We start from the raw sequence: 23,888 nt of genomic DNA, 5'->3' as shown, positions 1-23,888 counted from the left end.
GTGGACAAACCACAAATGAAATTTCTTAATTACTTCAACCACTTTTCACGTGTGAAACCCTAATCTTTAAGCACTGCATAATGCAGCACTCCACTCACAGTGGGAACCATTCCCTTAAATGTAATCAGAATTACTCAGGCGTCGTGTTCATAGCACTCTCACTCTCACTCCAGCTCCCAGAGACACAAATCCTGGAGTTAAATGTGTCAGAAAGTAAATGAAGACAGTGTAATAATTTGCCAAAATATTTTATTGCAAATGTTCATTTTGCCTTTGTGGCAATATAAAAAATATTATGAAATGTTTTATGACACATCACATATCCCATACATTACAAAATATAGTATTAGGAAATAGCTTTTGTTTATAAGAGTGTGAAATGCACTTGTTGACAAATGTACTTTGTAAGTCTGTACATACAAGTAAACTTATTCCATTCAGTTACATATTTTATTTTATACACTGTATGCCCATGTTCTCTTTAAAGTGATGATGTAATTAGAGAAGCCCTAAGTAATCTGATCCTAATAATCCAATTGACTTGAGTGCCTGACTGTGCACTTTTCCAAAGTCTATAATGACCAAGACACAAACACTCCTATCACGCCTTTTATGCCTTCTAGGAAGGATACGCGCGTTAAAACAGCACAGAACACGTGAACCTCATCATCACAAAATAAATATGTTACTCTGTGTTTTTACAGTGACAACTCAATTACAACAGAGGATTGGCGTGAGGATGAAAACCTGAAGACGTCAGTTTGGCTCATCAATGGGTCTGCGACAGTAGGGACAGCAATTGTGCTGAAGAACAAGCAGCTCATAATCCTCACTGTGGAACATCTATGAGGAACACAAAAGGTGTGGAATCAAAATGAGAAGAAAAGCATGACAGGAAATGCATTTACGTGTGGAAGTGAAAGAAAAGGACGATAACCCTGTCTGCAGTTCACATCAGGTTATAGTAGGAGTGTGTATGTATGTGTGTGTGTGTTATCCCTGTGTGTGTGTGTGTGTGTGTGTGTACCTTGAAGCAGGTGGGGCACATGGTGATGCTCACATCAGGCAGCAGGGAGCGGAAGTATTCCCATTTGATCGGCCTGGGCCAGCGTTTGATCAGGACGTCCCTCCTGCTCATGGAGCGCAGCACCGAGCGACTCACCTTGACTGGGACAAAGTTCGACCCCCCCTGCTGTTGGACACACACATCCACACCACCACATTACTCACCCGGCTCAACCTTCTCCAGCTGGTCCGACCAGTCTGAGGAATACTAATGACTTCCTCTCTCTCTCTTTACCTCAAAGCTCATTTTGGCTGTAAACGGGTCTTCCTCCAAGTCGTCCACGCAATCGTCCATCCGCAACATCTGAGATTCTGATTGGAGTTCATTAAGAACAAAACAGAGCCACAAACACACGCCTCACACTCACACAGCGTGATCTCATTATGTGTGGTATAACAATACATTTCAACATATATTATATTCTTCCTTCAGAGGCTATTCTAAGAGCAAAGAGTATTAAAAAAACGCCAATCAGTTGTGCCTGTCAGTCACACTGAGGCAATACGTGAACAGAGCAGACCTCAGTGCCCTTGAGTGTCTGCTGGCTAATGCAGGTTAATCCCTACGCTGGGGCTGTGGCTACGGCTCTCAGGGGGTTAGTGTCATTAAGATGAGACAGGAGAGCCTCACTAACCCTATTAGCTCCCAGAGTTAAGATGACTTAGCTTTGACAGCTTTACCCACCAGCACGGAATCCAGGCCAACGCAGACTAAACATCTTCTTAGAACTGTCACAAGGCGGAGGAGAGTCACATGCTTAATTTGTACGAGCCGTGCGGCGCGTAAGGATGCAGATACACACTCGCAAAAACACTCAGAGTTCATCGTAAAAACATTCATCTGAGGCATGTAAATAATCTGCTCTTTTGTGTTTTTGTAAGAGGACGGACAGAGATGATCAAAGGATACCGCTGCAGTCAATTTCCTGCCAGTGCGCAGCCTTTTTGTCCACGTGAGGAACCTCTAGGTCAATAAGGGACACGGCTTCTTCATCACTGACGCCCTCCTCTAGGTAGAACTGCACCAGAGGGAGCACCTCTACATCCGAGGAGACATGCTACATTAGTAACACAAATCGAATTCTAACTAGCAAAAACCTGCACAGTGTGTTTTGATGTCACTGACCGTACGAGGACGCCGAGTAGATGAAAGGCTGCCGACAATTGATGCACACACTCCCCTGGTTATTCAGCAGGGGGTTATTAGTGGAGCAGCGGTAGCACATCATCCCCTCAATCAGGTCCTGCGGTAAACAGAGAGGATAATAGCTCCACTATTCGAAATGTATGAACGCTTACAGAACAGGTGGACATCAGCAGCATAAGCATCATTCTTACACCAATCGGGGTGCCAGCTCTTTCACACACACACGCACACACCTCGCTGTCGTGGAAGGGTTTGGAGCGGATGGTGAGGCTGCCCACTTCTATGGACTCCTGGAAGCGTGAGGGAATGTGGAGCTGCTGGAGCTTTTCGTAGGAATACCTGGCAAGCTTATAGGCGCCCAGTTTTTGACTCTGCTTGGCCAACGCATACAATGTGTTGCTAATTATCACGTCAAGGAAAACCAAGCTGTGACATCAAGACGGGCACGGCTGTTGCATTTATTATTGAAAATGAATGACGAATGATGAAAATGAGAACTATACACTTGTGTGAATGTATAAATAGATAGAAAGGTAAAATCTATTCTCTTGATAAGTACAATCAGGCTTTGACAGCAGCAGTGAGGTGGTTATGCTGGTTAAATACTTTGAAAGGAATATCTTGGCCTTTCCTTAGGTGTTTGGTGGGCTTGCGGTGTGTGTGTGTGTGTGTGTGTGTGTGTGCACGTGTGCGTCTTTTTCAGTCGCAGTTGAGAAAATTGTTGCTTATTTGTATTTTTACGGAGACAGGTTGTCAGAGGAGCTCTTGAGTGGCAATGGCAGGTCAATGAGTTGCAGCTGCAGCAACTCTACGCTGGCACTCCTCCATCACCTAAAACTTAACACTAGCCCTCTTCTTTCCTCTCCACTCGGAGACTCTCAACTCCTCCCACACACCCAGTTCTGTTACACTGCTGGAGCTCTTGATGAATGCGTGTCCTCCCATTGTGTAACTTGTTTAGTGCAGATTTTCTGGGCCTTATTGGTCGTATTGTTCAACCCGACACAGCAGAGCTAAGCCTATAAATCTAAGTTCAAAGTTTCTTGAACAACTCATTTTCGCCCAGAGAGGATCCCAGCTGCTTAGCCTTGTTACTTCCTCAAGGACCGAGCCATTCTTCCTCCTGCTCTATCCCCACTGTGTGTGCCGACATAGATTTGTCAAAGTGCCTATGATGTGGGCATTTTGAGTGTGTATTATTTTTTTTCTCAATTAATGTATGGCGATTAGTGCCTTTGAGGACGTATGTATAAATTTCAGTAATCAAAGCATTTGTTTAGGTTAGTGGGAAGGCGCCACTTCCTGGCATCGTCTCCTCCTCTCCATCAGCACCCGTTTTGTCTCGCAGCGTCAACACTGTTTCAGCAATCGGCGCCAGCTCTTACATTTTCCTCCCTCCTTCTCTTTTCCACCACTTTGTCATCACCGTCTCTGTCTGTCTCCATTTCAGATTGGCAGAGAGGGAGGCCATGTACAACACATTTTCTGGAAAAAAAGTCAGGCCTACTTTCTGAGATGGAAGGATACACTTTGGAAATGCCCAGTGGTATGTCCTTTGTGAGGTTGTTCAAGAGGAACCTGCAGATGTTGAAGAGCGTCTCTGGCAAATGGGAACTGAAGGGCTCGTCCTGAAGAGGGAAAGTCAGAGGAAAGTAAGATAAGAAATAAAAAATGAAGAAAGGAGAGATTCTGATGAGAAAGATGCTTCTGGACATCTCTGCTTCTCAATCCCTCCTCCTGTGGCTACTTACATTTACATTTATTTTTTTTAAAACCTGGTCTAAAAACAGCTTAATCCTCTGCACTGCCTCATCACTTTTACTAAAGTAATCACCAACACAGCACTTTCTACCAAAGGTGGATAGTTCACATCTATAGCGCCTGCCTAGAGGAGTTAAGAGTGAGATATAGAGGTTTCCTGCTCTGGTCTGGATCACAGCAATGTCTTTATTTTGCTGGGGTGTGACCACAGCACAGCAGAGAGCTGTAACAACAAACAATACACTGACACAGGCCAGGTCACCCTTACATGCTCATAACTTGGGAAGTGCTTGTTTATACGTAAATCAAGGCTCGGGGGCGGCGGGGGGGTTGGAAAGAGCACTGACAGGGTACTCATCATGGTGACAGGGGTCAGAGAGGTTCAAAGAAGGGGACCAGTGCCTACCTGAGCCAACTAGCACTTAAGTAGGATTTTTGCGGGGGGAGAAAAAGGTAAAATGGCTCGTAATTGATTTTGATAAACTTGTTATTCTGTGGTCTCTAGCTGAATATAATTCCTTCAACCCCCCAAAATCTGTCCATGGATCGTAATTTCTTCCCTCATCTAAACGGCTAAAAGGAGGATTTGGTTGACTTAATCTCACATAGGCAGACCTCTGTGCCGTTAAACGCCTGGAGATCTCATGTGCATACGTCCATTTTTAGGCGACCGACACAGTGGCCTGTCAATATACTTCAAGCTAAACTGCTGGGGTAAACTTATTTGTACCCTAACAGGAAACTAACCACAGGTGCATTTCCAGAGTTAGGCACTTTTCAACCTCAAAGCCAACCGAACAGCTGCTTCACGATTTCTAAGGTCTCCTTCCCTGCAATTTTTAATGCTTTGCTAGACATAGGTCTGTCTACGCAAGATTAGGGCTGACACAGCACCTCATCCTCACCGTATACCGCTGAATGGAGTGGTAGACGTGGTAGAGCTCGGCTAGATGCTGAAAACTCTCAAACTTCTTCAGCATTTCGTCCCTCTGCTCTTCACTTTCTAGGCGCAGCAAAGGTACGCAGACCAAATATCATTAGCTGGAAACAGTGCATGCATCGGGGCAGTAAACAGGAAAAACAAATTATGCATTCTGTCCACTGGGTTTAGATTGCTTATTAGAGTAGAGATAATTGGCCTCACCCCTTGCGATGTCCAGACACTGCATAGACAGCATCCAGTAATAATACCCTGCATCATTGAACCTGTTCTCCACAACTGCATTATGGGTAAGCTGTTCCAAGACTTTCACAGCCTCATTCTGTTTCCCTGCCTTGTGGAATGCTGGGAAATGAAAGACAGAAGTGGCGATGGTTATCATGTGCCCTTGAAAAACTGGCTAGCACTGTGGCAATGACAGATTGTAAGCAATAATCCGTGACAACCTCTTTGATATTTGGGTGCCGTGTTTTGGCATTTAACTTCCAATGAAATCTTTCACAATTAAACAATTGACATGTATTGCAGTTCCAGCTTTGGCAGGTACTTTGTTTGTTCAGTCATGGAGCCGCATGTATTGTACTTCAAGCGATTTGTACTAAGAAAAAGATAATCTGACACTGAATATGAGTCAGTTTTCATGAACTGCTTTGACTTAATATCACATCAAACAGTTGGTGTGCAAAAGCAAGTTTTTTTCTATATTAAAATGTGACAGATTATTCATAGAAATGACAGAAATATATCACACACACACACACACACACACACATACACATACACATACAATCATTGTACTGCATCTGTTTCTGCATCCATCTGGAAAGGATCCTTTAAGTTTGGCTCTGTGAGAGGGGGATCGTGTGGTTTCATGCTGTGGCACTCTCATACTATTACAATTTTATTGTACTGAAAAAAAACAGACGTATCTATACTGTGTGTGCAAAGTCACGCGCGCACACGCACACACACGCACACACACACACACACACACACACACAGATACACACACACACACACATACACACAAATACACACACACACATATGCTAAATGCCCAGAGCAATTTGTACTCCAAGTACGCAGGGCGACTTTTTCTCATTTTCACAGAGTCTGTTCCTGAATATCAAACTGCCACTGCAGCGACAGCAAAGCACTAATAAACATGTGCACTATTCTTCAAATTTCTATCAGTGGGTAATTAGAAGCAGCTTTTGGGACTCAACCCCACCAATGACCCTGGCCCATGCAGCCACAGAGTGGGTCGGAACGTATTAGTGGCGAATATTTATCAGCCTTCCTGACTGAATAAAAACCACATTTAGCTGCTCGTGGTTTATGTTCGGATTTAGGATCCCCACCCTGCGCCCTCAAACAGAGTCTTAAACAAATCCAAAAACACAAGCTAACACAGATGTCTACAGAGTGGTGGTTACTGAACATTGTTGAACAAGTTTGAGTGGAACCACAAACCCATATGATTGTATATGAGGTAGCCACGTTTTTTAAAGTATATGATTATTGAATTTATAACAGAAATGGATGGAACTTTATAGTGTTATGTGTGTTATGATGCAATTTTGTAGAACCTCCATGGCTTTTTATTCACAGAGATGGATAACTTTATCAACTGAAATAGGATCCTTCTCAATTTATGTGCAGATGAGAACTAATTAGGAACATGTGACCCAAAGTGACAGAACACCTTTTTCAAGAATATTTTTAGCTGAGGAGTACCCATGTAAAACAACCTAACCCTGAACAATGAAGTGATGGAGAAAGTATAAAAGATCCCCGAGAAAACGACCAACAGTTCATTTAATTATCTTGAAATGCCGCAGTGAAAAGCTTGATGGACCCCCGGAGTTCCAGAACCATTTTGGGAACAATTGAGCTCCAATTTTGGGCTCCAATAACTGTGGTATCCAATCAATTCTACCTAGCATTGTCTGATTATAAACCCCTAACTGAGAAGTAGCAGCATAGTGGTCAGGAGGCCGGCAAGCAGCTTAGACCCAATTACAGTCACCAGAAACACAATACTGCGTCACCACCGGACCAAAATACACACAATCAGCAAAATGCACGACCATAGGCAATCTCCAATACAATCAGGCCTGCTTAGGCTTGTATTCTATGTCGAGACAGGCAGAGGAAGATTATGTAGAAGAGGAAATATGCCTGCTGAGATCATAATTATAAATCTATGAGCTGATTATAACTATGGTTAGAGTTGGTAATCATCATCAGAGCCGCTTGTAGTAGTGGTGATTAGAGGCATGCATGCATGTCATTCAGTTAACAGGCTGCACAGTGCTGCTCTGCTCTGCTCCAGCAAAGAGGATCAGGTTTTATATGGTGGATATAGAGAATCTTGAGGAAGCAGTGAAAAATGCCTGCGACCAGGGCTGGACGGACTTTATCATTTCCATATGTAAACACTGGATGCTGCTTTTATATGCTGGTATAGTCTCAGAAACAAATATTTTAAAGGGAACAAAAAATGTGAATGTATACATTGTAGCATCCATTACAGTTTGGCTGGTTACAACATTCTACAGGCTGGCAAAAGATTGATCTTAGTGATGCAAACTCACCTCTTTGTGCCTCTTCGAAGCGGTCGTTCTCAGCCAACCAGCGGGCGTAAGGCACATAGACTTCATTTTTTAAATTGGAATGTTTCTCCACTAGTGAAAACGCCTGGGAAATGGACAGGTGAGTGATAGGGTGAGGAAGTGAGAGAGGGACGGCTCAGTCAAACATCCAACAAATAACAAGATGTAATATATGTGACGCTTGACATAAGAATTCATCAGGGCACCAGACTGTAATATATGGAGAACAGCATCAGACTGCCCTGGGTAATTACAGCTGAACTGGGGCTGATTAGGGGCCCAGGAGTTACTATACATTACTCAAGGAGCCACACATCACTTACAGTCAAAATATTACTTTTGGATTATTAATTAGATTAGAATAAAGAAATATGTATGAGCTAAGCCGATTTCACACTCAATTAGAAGACAACAGGAGGTCTTTGGCTGTTTGAATGACAGGGTGTGAAGAGCTGCCGTAATGCCCCATGAATACATATCAGCCTGTCAAAGTGATTGATTCACCTAAATGTCGTCTAGAAAAACCTTAGCCAAGAAACACACGCTGGACATATCACACAGGAAAAGAGAGAAATAGTGTGTGTGTGTCCCAAGCCTGTGAGTTCAGACTCAGTTTAGTAATAGTTGTTTAAGGAAAGAGTGGGGGCAGGGCGTAGCGTCCATATGGTCTGTGTTGTAATGTGTTCTGTCCCCTCTTGCTGTCTACCTCCCCCCTGTCAAGCACATATAGAAGCTCCCACCATGTACTCTCTGTGTCAGTGGAGGAAATAAATATCCAGGGAGACTTCCGCAGACATCACAGCAGAAGCATGTTCCGGTTTTGGTTCTCTGTTTCAGTGTGCAAATCCCCAATGTGCGTCTCTGTAACGCCTTAAACTCCATTAAGGGCTGTGGATGGATTAAGGAAAAAGCAATATTTTCTCTCCGATGATCCACCCCGATGGAGGACATTGATTGGAAGCAGAACAGAGATTTAAGCCGAGGCTAGCAAGCACTGGAGTGTTTTGTGTGTCCTACTCCATGATCATCATGTGGGCATGGATTCAGAGAACTCTGAAGCTGGGTGATTAGCTTTGGAGTGCCTGCATGGTTTTAGCTTGTCTCTGTGCAAGACAATTAGGTAGACTTACTGTCATGTTGTTTGCATTCAACTGTGGTTACTTGAAGCAATACAATGTGTTTTTCTAGAGAATCCTCCTTAAATCAGACATGAATATAAAGTGGTTTGTGTTATGGTTTATCATGTGGGTTTTTGAGAACCACAGCATTTTATGTAGCACAGTCCTATAACATGAAATTTATATTTATGTGAGCACTCGGTATAAATCATGGTGTGCGGTGCAGGTGTGCCTCTCGTGCTCGCAAGTGTGTCAAACCTCGTCCCAATGGTGGGTTTCCACGTGCAGCTGCACCAGCGCCTGCAGGTCTCCCATCTTGGAATATGTCTCTGAGGCATAGCCATGGTGCTTCAGCCTCTTGAAGTAGAGCGCACACTTTGCCAAGGGTTCGCGCTCTGCCTTGTCCAATTTACGAGCTATGTCAATCAGCCTGGATAGGAGAGAGAAATGAGCTCAGAAGACATGCGGGCATGTTTGGAGAGAGCGTATACGGGTGAGTGGAGATAAATCCCCAAACGGAGCATATTACAGTCTCATAATGTGCTGTCTCCAGCTACGCTCAAATCCCCAAAAGAGAAAAAAAGACATCACTGGCAGTCAATCAGGCTGAGGAGCTAAAATTGATAAAAAAATTGACCATCCCTGACCTTTTCCAGTGTCTGCTGTGCTGTCCCACTGATCGCCCTGCTGTCTAAGGCCACAGGCCTGTTATCACACTGCTTTATCAAGCTGCCCATTTTCCAAAAATCCCACCCATGTACTTATGAGCCCTGATTGTGCATACACGAGTAAAAGCTCATGAATAGGTAACTGTTCTGTATGTTCTTGATCAACTGTCATAAATTTCATTTGGCATGTTAAAGACACCGGCCAACATGGATTACAGCTTTGAATTCAATGAGTCAGAGTCAAAATTGGCAGTGCTTGAGATGACTTCATGGGTCATAAGCCTAAGGTGTGTAAATGATCTGCAATGCATGGAGAGTTTATTTTGGCCTGATACTGTCCCCCTACATCAGTGGTTCTCAAAGTGGGGGGCGCGACCCCTAGGGGGGGCGCAGAGCTACTCCAGGGGGGGCGTGGGGCCGGAAAAAGAGCGATATGAATAAGTACCGTTTGAAAAACTTCTGATCTATAAAAGGGGCCGTGAAAGAAAAAGTTTGTGAACCACTGCCCTACGTGAACAGAAGGCTTTTTAGTCTAGATTTTTAACTCTTTAGTTCCCCCATTGACTGTTGTATACTGATCAGTTATGAATAAGATAAGAAGATGCACAGAGCTATGTCTGTGGCAGGAAGACTATTCTAAAATGTTTCATACACCTACTTGTCTGCCCAGCCGTGTTCCCCTATGATGTCGATGGCTTTGAGATGTTCTCCTGCAGACAAATACATCTCCGCTGCTGCCCGAGGCTCCTTGCTGCTCTTAGCCCAGTCTGCCTGCTTGGTCATCAGCATGCGAGAGCTCTTTGGGTCTGTTGAACCAACAAAGTCCTGCAGAGATGATCACACACACAAAGATAAGAACTCACTCGACTTTGACAGACTAGCGAGAACCCAGAAATCCCTATTAACCTTCATAAAAAAAGATAAATGGTATGTAAAGCAGATAACATTGCAAGTATAATCCCAACATTAGTCCAGAGGGAGACTGCTCAGACAGACAGAACCCTCTGGGTCAAGGCCAAGACAGCAGGAAGACAGTCACACAAACAGCAGGCCTTCCCCTCCGGTGTCCATCCCACCTAAAACAAACAACCCTCAGGACCAGATGGCCACATGGCCGTATAAATATACAGCACCACATCAAACACACACACACACACAATCTGACATATACATGGACACACAAATACACATGGAGTATGTATCATTTGCTGCAGCCATGTGAATGCAATGCTGATGATCAAAGTGTCGCCCACATGTAAACACAATAAAGCACAAATTTGTCTCAACTCCAACTGACCTTCTCATCAAAGAATTCATGTAAGAGCACAGACTTGCCTTATTTCCCTTGCTCTGCTCCATTTCCAAATGCAACCGTGTGTTAGCCTCGTGTTACACAGGAATATGCGACTAAAAGGACTGTGTGTGTGTACTGATCAGAAGATATATAAGGAGATTCCAGTGATATATGAGGAGATGAAAGACAGACTGTTAAGGGGGGCTGCTTGAACACAGAGCAGGGCCCCAACTTGGCATAACCGCACATGATGAAGAAAAACATATGTTCTCCACGTCTAAAACATGCACAGCTTTCTAGACCTTTCTGCGTGCATGGTATACAGTGTTGTGTATGTGTGTGTGTGCATGATATGCTGATCAACGATCTAATCACCTTGGCATACTCAAACATGCGCAGGTCGGTGTACATGCTCAGGGCTCTGGATTCGTGGCTACTACGTTTGTAGAGCTTGGCTGCCTCATGGAATTTCCCCTGGTAGGCATAGACGTCTGCCAGGAACAGCTCATTGTCGTTCTCACCCCGCTTCTTCCTCTCCTGCAAATCAGTCAACACAAACACCGGCATGTGGGCAGAGATTAACACTGGAGTGCATGTGCATAGACATGCACACACAATGTGTCACACAACACAGAAGGCAATAAAGAAATGATTGGCCCACTGGATGAAATCAGGCTCACTGCTGAACCTTCACTAAACTTTTGCACCAGCAGTCATAAAGGAATTAGAGCGCAAACACTATTTTTATGGATACAATGATGCTTTCTTTCCACATCAACTCCTATCACAAAAATGCTACACACTATCAAAGATTGACATTCCCTTTTTGCAAAAATGAACAGAGCAGCAACATTCCCCTGACACAGGCCAAGTTTGGACTGAAACTTTTCTCCACTCGCAGCATTTTCTGTATGTGTGCATGCCATTGTCGAGGAAAGTGTGTATGGTTGGGCGTATGTGTCTGCATGTGTGTGTGTGCGGTTCAGATATTCAGGATACTGGCTGGTTCCTGGCTTGTTCAAGGGTTTGCAGTGCAGCCGAGAGTAAAACCTTGCAAGTGAGCATATAATGATGGAGACAGGGTGGATCTCTATGTGCCTATGCTCTTTTATGATTAATGATTGAATTACATTTTTAAGTTTTTTCCTAAGCTTTCTGAAGAGCACTTTGTACCTCAATGCTATTGATGAGCTCCAAGTAGCGCAGGTCCCTTATTCTGATGAAGGCCTGAAAGTGAGAAGACAAAAGAAATTCAGAGAATGATGAGATGTGATGGACAGGAAGATGGCACTAAATGTCTATGCACGCGTGTGTGTGCTTGTGTAGCAGTGACCTACTTCCACTGCTGCCTTGGAGTGGTGCATATGAAACTTTAAAGACTATTTAAATGTCTCTTTGGAGAATGAAAGCGGTCCTGAGTCATGTAGAGGAATGAGTCCCTACAAAAACCAAAATAAACCTGATGACCCGTCCCTTAGCTCCCATCTATTAAGTGTTTGTGCAGTGGCCCATATTATTCCAGGCTTGGTACAGTAGGTACTCGTAATGCCTCCTAAGCTGAAGGTCTATTTTAACAGACACTGGATGAATAAACACACACTGTATTTGGTTTTAAATACAAGGATAGATGACTTTGAGTGTGACTCCTGCAATCTGCACCATGTCTTTTTTTGGAACTCTGGCCCATAATGTCATGATTAATTGTCCACAGGAAAAGCAGCTGCCTCAGGTGTTTAGTGACATTATTAAAGATGTTTAGAGTAGATCCTTTATTCAGGTTACCTGTGTGGACAAAAACTTACAGACCTGGTAACTTTGCAAACTTGCCTTGCTACACAGGAGGGCCCTCCAGCGGCAGGCAGGAAGATAATACCCCTGTGACAGCTTTATACACCTCTTAAATCACTTATAAGGAAAGCTTTGGTGAATGCACATGGTTCTGCTGATGCATCTGTTTTCATTTTATCCATTTTATCCTGTTAACTTTTAAGATTCTATTGTATTAATCTGAATTTGATTTATACCATATAAACCACTTTGAGACTTAGAAGAGTATTTGTATTGTGATACATATACATGAGTTTTGCATAAGAAGATGGTCAAATTGATAACTTGCTAAATGCAGAACGATATACATACATTCTGGAGTCTTATATTGTGCAATAGGGACTGAGGGGTTTTCAAATCTGGCAGCTAAAAGTCTAGAATTTGATACTACTGTCATGAATAAAAACTGAGAATTGTGCGGTTTGGAAAAAAAGGTTGGATTTGTAATCTGACTGGCCTTCTTGGCAGTGTCAAAGTCCAGTCCCTCCAGAGCTTCGGTGGCCAAATCCCTCCAGTCGTTGTCTGTCACACCGAGACAGGCGATCTGATAGGCCTCTGTAAACATCCTCTTCTCCAGGTACTGGTACATGGGTGCTGACTGGGAAGGGTACACAACACCACAGCCACAAAGCCACATTACATTGTGAAAAAAGCAGTCAACACATGATTAAATTACAAGGGGATCACCGCTGACATCACACTCTGACCACAGTCCTGCTGCAACAAATAACAAGTACTGAAGATTGGTATGTTTTGTTTTGTGGTACAAAACAATGCCTGGGAAACAGCACTAACTAGAGGTCAGTGCCAATGCTGGGCTCATCATATGACACTACACCCCCACTGCCTCCAGCCCACAGATAACCGGCTCAAAAATATACCCACCTGGGGCACCTCCACTGCAGACATGGAGTAGACGTGGAGACAGAAAATCCTCGACCCGTTGTAGCCGACAACAAAACCTTGCATCTTCTGCTGGTGCAAAGGGAAGTTACTGGCCTTGATGTTAAGGTAACCATTGCCAGAGAAGCAAAGCATGTCCTCACACTGGGTGTTCCAGGCCACACTGTTAGCATTAGGCTCCTAAAGGGAAGGTGGAGGAGGGGAGAGGAGAAGAATTTGGAGTGAATGCGTGAGATGCAAAGACATGTACATTTGCCTGATGTGAATAAATCCACATGCATGCTTCCATTTATTCCACTGCACTTTTGAAATGTGCAAAGTGGGGTTACTCAGCCGTACTCTTCATGCTCTCCACTATGTGCTGACCTGAAAAAGCAATTCCTTCGTGTTGATGTCATAAACTAAGAGGGTGTTGTGCTCATCCACCACAGCCAGCTTATTGCGAGAGGCGCTCATGTCCAGGCAGCGCACCGATGTTGACAACTTCAGCAGCGTGATGGGAAACGGGTTGTCAACAAATATCTTAAGGATCTGCCAAAAACCAACAATCGGTGGAGGCAGAATAAAGGACACCATCAGAAATAGTTCAGAGCTGTGAGGTGGACGGAACAGAATAGATGAGAGTATGCAAAGTTACAATCGTCAATTTTTGTTGTCATACTCACAGCTCCGTTCTTCAATCCTACAAGTAGACCCTCTCTGCCTTGTGGGCCACCAATCACTTTGATGTAGCGAATTAGCGACTCCATCAGCCATTCCTTTTCCCTGACACTGTTGAAGGACAAACACTGTAGCCGCTTTTCCTACAAACGACCACAGCAGGAAAAGGTAAGATTACATTTACATGAAACGCTCATTTGTTCACTATGACCTCGGTGACATTATCCTGGTTTCATCTTTGACAGTGACTGTTAATTTCATTCATCTCACTTCATTTAAACATGCGAAACTTGTAAAAGCCTAATAAATGTGACAATATTGTTTGCCTCTCCTTTTAAAAGCTGCAAAGTGTAACTTCACATCAGAAAGCAATGTTATAAAGATAAAGCAATGATTTGATTTGACGCAGACATACACAGCCCATACAGGCACAGCTCATTTATAAAGTCTGAAAGCTGTCTGAGGCATGAAACACAAGCACGCCTGTTAGAGAGAGATCTAAAGCACCTCTGTCACACACAGACAGATTTAAAAGGAAATAACCTCTGTGTTATGGCCGCGCCTCATCCCTACCAGGCTCTGTCAAACACAGAGAGGAGAAGCAGAGTGAACCCCCCAGAGACACCCAATGGATCCACAAACTGTGGCCCTTCCCTTTCACTCTACTGTCTTACTTTATCATGTTTGAAGAAGGCTAAGAAGGGGAGAGATGAAGCCAGCAGAGCATAAGCACAGCTGGAGCCTTTTACAAATAGGCAGAAACATCTGGGAAACTAACAATTCCCCGCTGCTATCTTCTTTCTCAGGGATTGAATGGCGATCCGCTGATTCACTGTTTCCATCATGTTAATAGTGCACAAACATCTCTATGGGCTCTTGCACATACTGTCAACTATGCATTAGTGTAATTAACATAGAACGAGAATGTCACTATAGGTCAGTGTAACTTGGTCTGAGAGGAGTAGCTTCAGGAAAAGTGTTACACAAAACAAACCACATCTGTTAGCAGCAGTCAAGAACAATCTGGAGTTTAACTTGGAGAAGTGTAGGGGTTAGTTGCATTACATTGTATAATGACTAAGGAACTATATCTCTCCTCTGTTGTACCTGACACAAGATGATATGCTGGGAACAGACCACCAGCAGGTTGCATTCAAACTTCCTGCCAATCTTCTCCTTGATGCGGTAGTGCATGTCTGAGGAGTCGTCGGAGTAGAGCTCATAGATGAGGATCTTCTCAGGCAGCTGTATAGCAAGGCGGTTTCTGTAGATGGCAATCTTCTTCACCAATTCCCGGCACTTGATCCTCACTGGAGAAGAGAGTGAGACGAGCGAGAGAAAGTGGACATGGGGTAAGGAGGACAATGTAGCTTTTGAGAAAACGTTGAATATTTCAAGACGTTTTTTTTTATAAATGTAATGACATTTAACTTCATCTTTATGTACTGATAATTCAATGAAAACAGCCAAGTCCCACCACAATCATTAATGATGTATAATAATCTGGTTCTGATGTATCAGAAGATGAAGTATTTCCTTATTTGAGAAGCTGATGTATTATACATCAGACCCTCCACATATCCTTCATTCTGACACGCATGTTGACAGACTGCTCTCTCCTGTTCACTCATACACCCACAAAATATTTCTGTTTTATTCTCATCTCACAGCATTTCAACTTTCCTGTTGACATATCATGGCTTCATTCCCACAACATTTCATTGTTTTTTCTCGTTATTTATAATATCCTGACCTATTTCTCATATCATTTAATTAATCCTATTCAAAATATCACACTTTATTCTAGTAGCATTTGGACTTTTCTCTTGGCATATTACAACTAGAAATCTTGTTTGAAAATCTATAACGGTGGCTCTAATACCGCGCCATAAGCTGGTTTTATAAATATTACTAACTGTTTAATAATAAATATGTGTGGCATTTAAAAAACATCCTTTGGTAATGGTTGAAGGCACATAAGGCAGATGTACAGATGCAGCACAGCAGGTGTCATGTCTCATAAGCACAGGCTGCTTTGACTGAAGGCTCAATATCCTGTTGCTAAAACCAAAGTGTACCTTTCTGTTCAGTGATAAGGTGCTGGACAATGACATCAGTCATGCTGTCTCTGTAAGCATATCGATCTTTGTAGAGGCCGTGAACTGTGCTGAAGATAAGTTGGTAGCAGGCGATGGTCCCATCTTGGCAGCCCAGCACCTAGATAAGAGATAACAGTGTAGCAGTACATCCTATTAACACCTCTAAGAAAAGACTGTGAGAGTGGGAAAATGTTCCTGTTGTTAAAGCATCTCCTCGGTTAGAAACTGAGAGAATCTGCCAGCACCCAATTTTCTCTCCTCTGCCTCATCACTTTCAGTTAAACATACTGAAAGAACAATATATGTGTGACTGTGAAAGAAAATAACTTGTGTATATTTGTAGTTGTGTGCCGCTGCTGTTTCTTCAGTTCAAAATTGTCATTGTGATTAACACAGCTTTATCAATGTTCAGCGTCACTTCAGTCTGCTACTTTCTTTCACAATGTTAACTTCGCCGAATTCACAAACCCACCACAAAGTTAGAGTCAGGCTTCACTCTGCACGACCACACCCATGTGTTCTGCTCTCCGATGGTGCCTAGCCGTACGCCATCTTTAGTGTAGAGAGACGCCTGCTTGTCGGAGCCACCCATGATGATGTACTCGCCCTTGGAGAAATAACTGACGCAACAGGGGTCGTAGGTGAGAGTCCTGTCTTTCCCAATCTGAGAGAAACAAAGAGGGAAGTCGACACTTAAACAAGTACCTCTCATATTTATGGCCCGTGGGTCTGGGTGAACACATCCCTCTAAAGAGTGTATCACAAATCAAAGTCCTGAATAGAGTCTAGCATCTCCTTAAGTGTCTGGTGAAAGCAAAGCTAAAATGAAACCACTTCTCTCTTCTGTATTTTCTGTTCCATATACCCACGATTTTCTTTGACATCGTATCAAGTCCACAACTGTGCATCTGCTTCTTCTCACTCTGGACAAAATTGCCTGACACTTTGGAGTTCATATTTCTTTTCTTTCTTTCATGCAGATAATTGCTAATGTTGTAATCAAAAAAGAATGTTCACTTAAATAGATAACTAGGACAGGGACAATGTATGAGCTTAAGGCATAAGGGCAGAGTAATGAATGGTGCATATTTGTCCATAATTATGATATTGCCTAAAGGGAATTTGGGAGGAATACAAGACAGTGAGTCAGGAGGCTATTACTGTGGAACAGGATCATTTCCAATGTACTGTCATGGTTACAATAAACCCTGACAGTCTGATTACATTAGGGAATACAAGAGCAAAGTCAGTAAGTCTTACAAATTCCACATATTTTGGACGGATGATTTGTGATTTGTTCTTTTTCTCTGAGTGGATGATAGCAGACAAAATAGACTGGTAGGATTTCAAAATGCTGGTAATCAGGAGCTATTTCCCATCTGCGGCATTGAGATTGATTACCCTCAGGCCTCAACATGCCTCATTAAACAGTTAACAGTAGAAGAGGTGCAGCCCTTTGATGAGCTGTTTGTTTAATGCAAACAAGTTGGAATTCATGTATGCTAATGAGAGGGAGTATAATATACAATTACCACATGCTGTTATTATATATATACACTTGTGATATTCACCTGCTTCCCACTGAGCTGATAGAAGGACAACTTCCGACCCCAGTCTGCCACAGCCAGAATGTCATTGTGCTCATCCCTTGAAAAATAGGAGAAACGTGATGTGAATGGAGGTGAGGAGTTGTTAACACACTGGCAGGTGCTCTGGTGTGTCTATCAGCAAGACATGGCAGAGGGACAATATCTTCTCATCAGCTCTCACCTCACCATCTTTACTCTTTCCCTGGCAGCAGCTGAGATATTAATGAACCATCTTCCCATGTGACTTTATTTCTGTCTTTCTGTCACGCTATCTGCTCAGTCATTCTCCTCTATGGTAGCTGCTGAGACCCAGGCTGTGGCTGTGGGGGGTAGGGGGGGTCAGAGAGAAACCAGAGCTGCCTCTAATAAAATGCAGCTTCCTTGATTGAGCCTCATGGTAATCCTCTCCCTCTTAAGACACATGTCCATCCACTTCCACCAGTCCCTGTCAAAGTCTGCCCGGTTAAACACTGCCACCTGCTGGCCCTACCTCGGCATCATTCATTCACACTGGGAAGAAATCTCATTAGCAAGTCAAAATTGTCAATCCAAGGGACTTGGATAATCACCAAAAGCTTCTACAGAGTGTGATGAATTCAATTACATATGTGTGATGAGTAGGATGCAATAAGAATTGATTCTGAATGCTGTGGAGGCAGTTATATAGGACTTACTTAGAAGGGTTCCAGGCTATGGACCAGATAGGAGAGGAGGAGCCTCCTGGACGCTCAATCTTGACCTTCTCCTCTCCATTCTTGTTCCGGATGCTGACTACGCCGTTCATCATCCCAAGAGCAAGGTACTGACCATCATTAGTCCACCTGCAACCGGATAACGTTTTCATCATAAACTGATCGGGTGAAAGAGTAGCACAGCAGCAGATTGTTACATGGACAGACTTCACTCACCCACAACATGTTATTCTGCTGCTCACTTTATGCTTGTTCACAGATTTCTGCTCCGGGGACCATAGACCTAAAATGTAAGAAGTACAGAGTTGTCTTAGTGCTTCAGGGTGAGCTTTATTGATGTATTTCCTTACACATGAATAAGTTAATTGTGCATGCTGTCAACGTCTCACCAAAGTCCCCACAGGAGCAGGAGGCAAGCTGGTGGGTTACAGGGTTGTAGGCGACGCACTGGATAGAGTCATTGTGACTAAAAAAACACACACATAAAAACAAATGGATGCTGGAGGAGCACATAAATACACTGATGAAATGTGTCAAAGCAGCAACTTACGTGTATTTCAAAATACCCTCCAGTTTAGACGTCCAGATGATGATGCTTTTGTCTGCTGACCCTGAGGCAAACCGTTTACCTGCATGAGAGGAATACAGTTTGTAAAATAACACTAACGATCCACCGACGCAGGCAAGTGTGTTGTGCACAAACGGAATGTACCATCTTTAGCATAGGCCACACAATACACTGTGTCTTTATGTCCCTTCAGTGGTTGAATAAGAGTTCCATCTGTTGTGTCATACACCTGCAACAAGACATGGGAATCACATTAAAATCATTGTGTATTCTGATTCTACTCCTGTATTAGTATATATGTTCCAAAGTTATATCGAATAAATCGCTCAGTCTTACCAAGACTCGTGGTCCTGAAGCAATAATGAGCTGGCTGCCATCTGGCTTGAAGGCGAGATCATAAATACTGTAGAGGAAAGTAAACAACAATGACAGTCACGCAGACATGGGGCCAAGCAATACTTATTAGTTTTTATAGTATAATATTTTTACAATTAATTAATAGAACAATTGATAATAAAGATATCTGATTTTGAGCTCAGGCATGCATAGCTAAAGTTAGCTAACTAGCTTGCTACATGAAAAATGACTGTTAATAGCCGTGTGACAGCAGCACCAGCTAGCTCACACTAAGCTATTGATGCTGTTACCGAATAAAGCTGTCGTGTTATTTGATTTTGCAGGGCATCGGGGATATATAATTGTGAACGGGTTACAGGATTTCTATAACTTGTGACCGAACGGCCGTAATTCCTTCATGAATGCTATGGATGCTAAGGTTAGCGAGCTGGCTAACACTAGTTTACATAGCAACCGGCGTTGCTAACCAGCCACAGCTGAGCAGAGAAGCTTAGTTTTGAACTCGAGACATGTCGCACAGCCTCACCGTTGCTCGTGGTCGTGGAGTCTGTCTTTCCACGCGAGGACGGCTCTCATATCCACAGTTTGAACGATGCTTCGTATCAACAGGTCGCTTGTGTTGGTGCTCGTTTGTGTTTCATACTATGCTCCCGTTTCCATGATTCGTTACTACTGCGCAGACTCCGAGCGAGTACTTCCTGCTCGGGGTGTGTGTGTCTGTGTGTGTATGCGTGTGTGTGTCCGCTGCCCAGAACGGATTGTAGACGTGAGAACAAGCGGGAGGAATGTAAACACACACCGGAGACAAGTGTGTTCTGCAGACATCAACAGGGAGCGTCTAGTAGTCGGACAGCGGGAAGCAATCCGGTAAATCATCTCTACGCCAGTTTACTAAATCCTGCGTAACTTTTGGTGTTGAATTAATCCAGACTACTGTTTAGCTGTTGTAGGTTTATAAGACTGTTCTAGTGTTGTTGTTGATGTGCCACAGACGGAGTGGGTGCTGATGAGGAGGTAGGAAGTCAAAGTCAGCAACCAATCAGACAACTGATGGCAGGAAACACAGACTCCACCATAAGTCTATCCAACAATGAGACAAGTGGAGACATGACGAAGCAGAGCCAGGAGTCCAGGATGCCGCCTGGCTGGAGCAGAGTGGTGAAGCAGCGTCAGTCTGGCAAAACAGCAGGGAAACTGGACGTCTACATTACAAGGTGACTCAGTGTTTTCTGCTCCTCTTCTCTCTGTGTGGTCGGATCAATAGGTGCATCACATGGTGCTAATAGATCTCTGTGCTGTTTACAGTCCCCACGGGAAGACATTCAGGTCAAGAGCATCTCTCCGAGCATTCCTGCTGAAGAACGAAGAGGAGGGTGTAGAGATGGATCTCTTTGATTTCGACACATCGGAGGCTGTCGGTGTCACGACTCTGCAGTCACCCTCCACGCAGGAGAAACACAGGAGAAGAAAGAAAGAACACGCAGAAAGGCAGAGGGAGACTTTAGAAGATGAAGCAGAAAATTTGCACCCATCTTCATATAAAAGTAGAAGAGTTTCTTCCTTTTTCAGCGGTGATTCCAGAGAGGAACAGACTGATGGGGATGTGAAGTGCTGCTTACAGGCTGCAGCCACAACCGGAGTGGATGATAACAGCATTAACAGTCCCCAGAGAGTTGGGATGCTGAGAGAGAAGCTACTTAGACAGAAGCCTTCCAGGAGACCACATGACACTTATAATGATGAACAGGAGACAAAGCCAGACTCCCAGCCTCCTGCCTCAACTCTGGGTGTCAAACCTACCACTGAGAGCGAGAATGAGCATGAGCGACATGGAGATGAGCTCCAGATTCACAGAGTAGGTGACAACAAAGCTCATGCTGGATCAGAGGTTGGTGCTGACAGCCAGCAGGATGTGGAGAAGGAGGTGTTGTTACCTAACATCGCTGCTGGAGGGTTCTGCACACCAGTCAGAGGTTCCCAGAATAGTATGTATGACACACGCACATTAACAGGTTGTCAATAAAGCGGTTAGAGCTCATTTTCACTTGATTTACACTTTAAATGTGCAAAAATGTGTCCCGTCTTTGTAGAGTCAAAGAGTTCAGAAGAAAAGCGAAAAACAAGCCCTTACTTCAGTCGGAAACCCCTCAAAGATGGTAATGGACATGGAAAAGAAATGGAAAAGATTGTGTGTGTGTTTCAATTTGAGTCATATACCTAACCATATCTGGAACAAAGGTGTCTTATTTAAAGGAATTGTCTGTACCCTATCTGAAATCAGGCCTGAGCCCACCCAGAAGAAAAGCCTTCAAGAAGTGGACACCCCCTCGCTCTCCCTTCAACCTCGTCCAGGAGACTCTTTTCCACGACCCCTGGAAGCTCCTGGTGGCTACTATCTTTCTAAACAAGACCAGCGGTATGATCTCCATAAACATCCACACATTGCAACAGCTTGATGTGTTGTAAAGCAAACCCTAATTTAAACACAATACTTTAATTCTCCAGGAAAGATGGCCATTCCTGTGCTTTGGCAGTTCTTTGAGCTTTACCCCTCTGCAGAAGCGACCCGGGCGGCCGACTGGAAGCCCATTTCGGAACTTTTGAAGCCGCTTGGCCTGTATGAGCTCAGGGCTAAAATAATCGTCCGCTTCTCAGGTGATTTGTCTTCAATGGGACTGTTTGCTTGTGTTGACAGAGGAAAATAGTCACTTCTCACATCAGTTACATCATTACTTCAGTGTTAGCATACATAACATGACATAATGTTTTTTTTGCATTTAGATGAATTTCTTACGAAACAGTGGCGTTACCCCATCGAGCTGCATGGAATTGGGAAATACGGGAACGACTCGTACAGGATCTTCTGCGTGGGGGAGTGGAGACAGGTATTCCTTATTCAGAGACATCCATTGTATTCTAAGTTATGTCATCCGTTCATCAATGCCGATGTGTGTATTTTTTTGTGTGTATTTTTCAAGGTGACACCTCAAGATCACATGTTAAACAAATACCACGCCTGGCTGTGGGAGAACCACGAGACACTGGGAATCTGAAGCAATGCATTATGGGGAACCTCACTAGCATCAGTATTAAGGTTGAACTCGCAATGTTAAACTTTCATCGCTTTAGTTTTATGTGATTGTATGCTGAATATGTTTGCTGCTTGTCATTTGTCATTGTCTTTTCAACAACTTTTAAGCAATATTTAATAAAGTGTCCTATTGTTTCAATGCTGAATAGACTCATCAGTCCATCATTCATTCCACTGTCGGATATTCTTTTTCATTCCATTGTTCAAGGCTGCTAAGCGTTCTTTTCCAGTGTGCCAATGCATCGCTTTACTCTCTACCCTGCAGCCTTTTGTTTAGTAGAGTGGAGGGGGGGGGTAACCTGATTCCCAAGGCAACTGTTGCCGACGCAAAACCCTCAACGAAAGCACAGACATCATTTAACACCATTGAATGTCTTAACTTTTTCCTCATCAAGGACATATTTCAAAATGTGTGCTTTATTAAGAATCAAGAATTAAATTGCACACTTTAATTTTGGAGTTTCTCTACACCAAGACTGCAACGGACCGGACAGCCTGAACCTCACAATGAGACTGCGTAAGGAAACAGCTTTGTTATTCTGCTTGCTGGCACGTTATTGGTGATATTAGTGGAGTTAATGAGTGTTGAACATTAACTGTAATTCTGTTAATCTTTACCACCACAGCGGCCATCTCCCTAGCTTCCACACCTGTGTGTATGCCTCACGACACACCTCCAGCCCACCGCAGTCGCTGCCTGGTGGTCACTCCATTGGCATTTCCTGGTATTTCAAACTCTGCACAGTTATGGAGATGCAATCAGGTGAGCAAACATTCAGTGACTGTCTTACTAGATGGTCTTTGTGCCTTGTGACTTTGAGTTTAAATAAATATATATATATTCCAGAGTATTCCAAGGCTGGACCCTTTACATCCACCGTTAGTCGACAAACGCACCGTCAGTCTGGAAACGCCAGCTGTCCACCAACACAACCACCAGAGAGCTCTGATCATGCAGAGAAGAGAGCATTATAGGTGGGATCAATCACATGTTTTTGAGATTTGCAGACACTTTTGCCATTTTTGCATTGGAGAGCTGAGAGGTCAAGTCAGTGACCTTTAGTTGGTTCATTTCTCAGGTATCATCAAGGGTGGCGAAGGCCTTTCTACGGAACCAGCAGTGAGAGAGAAGAGTACAGGTAAAACGATGACCTCCTTCACTCGCCTCCTCTCCTAATTGTGGACTGCATTACATACACAACTTTACAGAGATCACTAAGAGGACTCTTGTGTTTTTTTGTAGGAGAGAGTTGTGCGGGCAGCTGAAGAAACAGATGGAGGAGAAATATATCCCACTAAGGCTTCAGGTGGCCAGTAAATCAAAGGAAACAGAGTATTCACGTGAAGTGGATCGCCTCGCAGTGTCCAAAGAGCGAGAGGAAATGATTGAGCACCGCAAAGCAATGACAGCGTATAGAGATGAGAACAAGAGGGTACCGTCTCATACACACACACGCACACACACATATGTACTAAAATTATTTGAGCCTGTGT

The 23,888-nt window shown here is 43.6% G+C and overlaps 2 protein-coding genes across 2 annotated transcripts; one reads left to right on the top strand and one right to left on the bottom strand.

Moving 5' to 3' along the window:
- Nucleotides 1-232: 232 nt before the first annotated feature.
- ift122 (intraflagellar transport 122 homolog (Chlamydomonas)) lies at nt 233-19,977 on the bottom strand. Its single transcript, XM_076166623.1, has 29 exons — nt 19,830-19,977; nt 19,283-19,349; nt 19,091-19,175; nt 18,929-19,007; nt 18,768-18,844; nt 18,595-18,661; nt 18,361-18,507; nt 17,669-17,744; nt 16,570-16,761; nt 16,077-16,215; nt 15,106-15,308; nt 14,004-14,141; nt 13,705-13,869; nt 13,321-13,518; nt 12,893-13,033; nt 11,782-11,835; nt 10,984-11,145; nt 9,973-10,139; nt 8,905-9,076; nt 7,511-7,613; nt 5,118-5,258; nt 4,879-4,976; nt 3,740-3,840; nt 2,446-2,611; nt 2,192-2,309; nt 1,976-2,104; nt 1,301-1,377; nt 1,028-1,192; nt 233-843 (listed from the first exon to the last, which is right to left on the bottom strand). Exons 1-29 carry the CDS (start codon nt 19,877-19,879, stop codon nt 757-759), a joined length of 3,564 nt encoding a protein of 1,187 aa, XP_076022738.1. The 5' UTR covers nt 19,880-19,977; the 3' UTR covers nt 233-756.
- A 26-nt stretch (nt 19,978-20,003) lies between these two features.
- On the top strand, nt 20,004-22,526 carry mbd4 (methyl-CpG binding domain protein 4). The gene is made up of 8 exons (XM_076166622.1): nt 20,004-20,170; nt 20,295-20,517; nt 20,609-21,288; nt 21,394-21,459; nt 21,585-21,719; nt 21,809-21,958; nt 22,085-22,188; nt 22,282-22,526. Exons 2-8 carry the CDS (start codon nt 20,354-20,356, stop codon nt 22,354-22,356), a joined length of 1,374 nt encoding a protein of 457 aa, XP_076022737.1. The 5' UTR covers nt 20,004-20,170; nt 20,295-20,353; the 3' UTR covers nt 22,357-22,526.
- Nucleotides 22,527-23,888: the final 1,362 nt, after the last annotated feature.

The sequence above is a fragment of the Genypterus blacodes genome, unplaced genomic scaffold, assembly GCF_046128005.1.
Source record: "Genypterus blacodes isolate CSIRO-AG114 ecotype Tasmania unplaced genomic scaffold, CSIRO-AGI_Gbla_v1 ptg000156l_1, whole genome shotgun sequence".
In the NCBI taxonomy this organism is placed as follows: domain Eukaryota; kingdom Metazoa; phylum Chordata; class Actinopteri; order Ophidiiformes; family Ophidiidae; genus Genypterus; species Genypterus blacodes.
This window is presented reverse-complemented; position numbering and strand designations above follow the sequence as displayed.

Excerpts from the sequence above, each read along its gene's own strand:
- mbd4 (XM_076166622.1), top strand. The coding sequence starts at position 20,354 with ATGGCAGGAAACACAGACTCCACCATAAGTCTATCCAACAATGAGACA. Across the intron at positions 21,289-21,393 it reads AGTCAGAGGTTCCCAGAATA|AGTCAAAGAGTTCAGAAGAA; the intron begins GTATGTATGACA and ends CCGTCTTTGTAG. Across the intron at positions 21,720-21,808 it reads CTTTCTAAACAAGACCAGCG|GAAAGATGGCCATTCCTGTG; the intron begins GTATGATCTCCA and ends TTAATTCTCCAG.
- ift122 (XM_076166623.1), bottom strand. The coding sequence starts at position 19,879 with ATGAGAGCCGTCCTCGCGTGGAAAGACAGACTCCACGACCACGAGCAA. Across the intron at positions 11,836-12,892 it reads ACTTTGACACTGCCAAGAAG|GCCTTCATCAGAATAAGGGA; the intron begins GCCAGTCAGATT and ends TCTCACTTTCAG. Across the intron at positions 2,612-3,739 it reads CCACTGGGCATTTCCAAAGT|CAACACATTGTATGCGTTGG; the intron begins GTATCCTTCCAT and ends CGTGATAATTAG.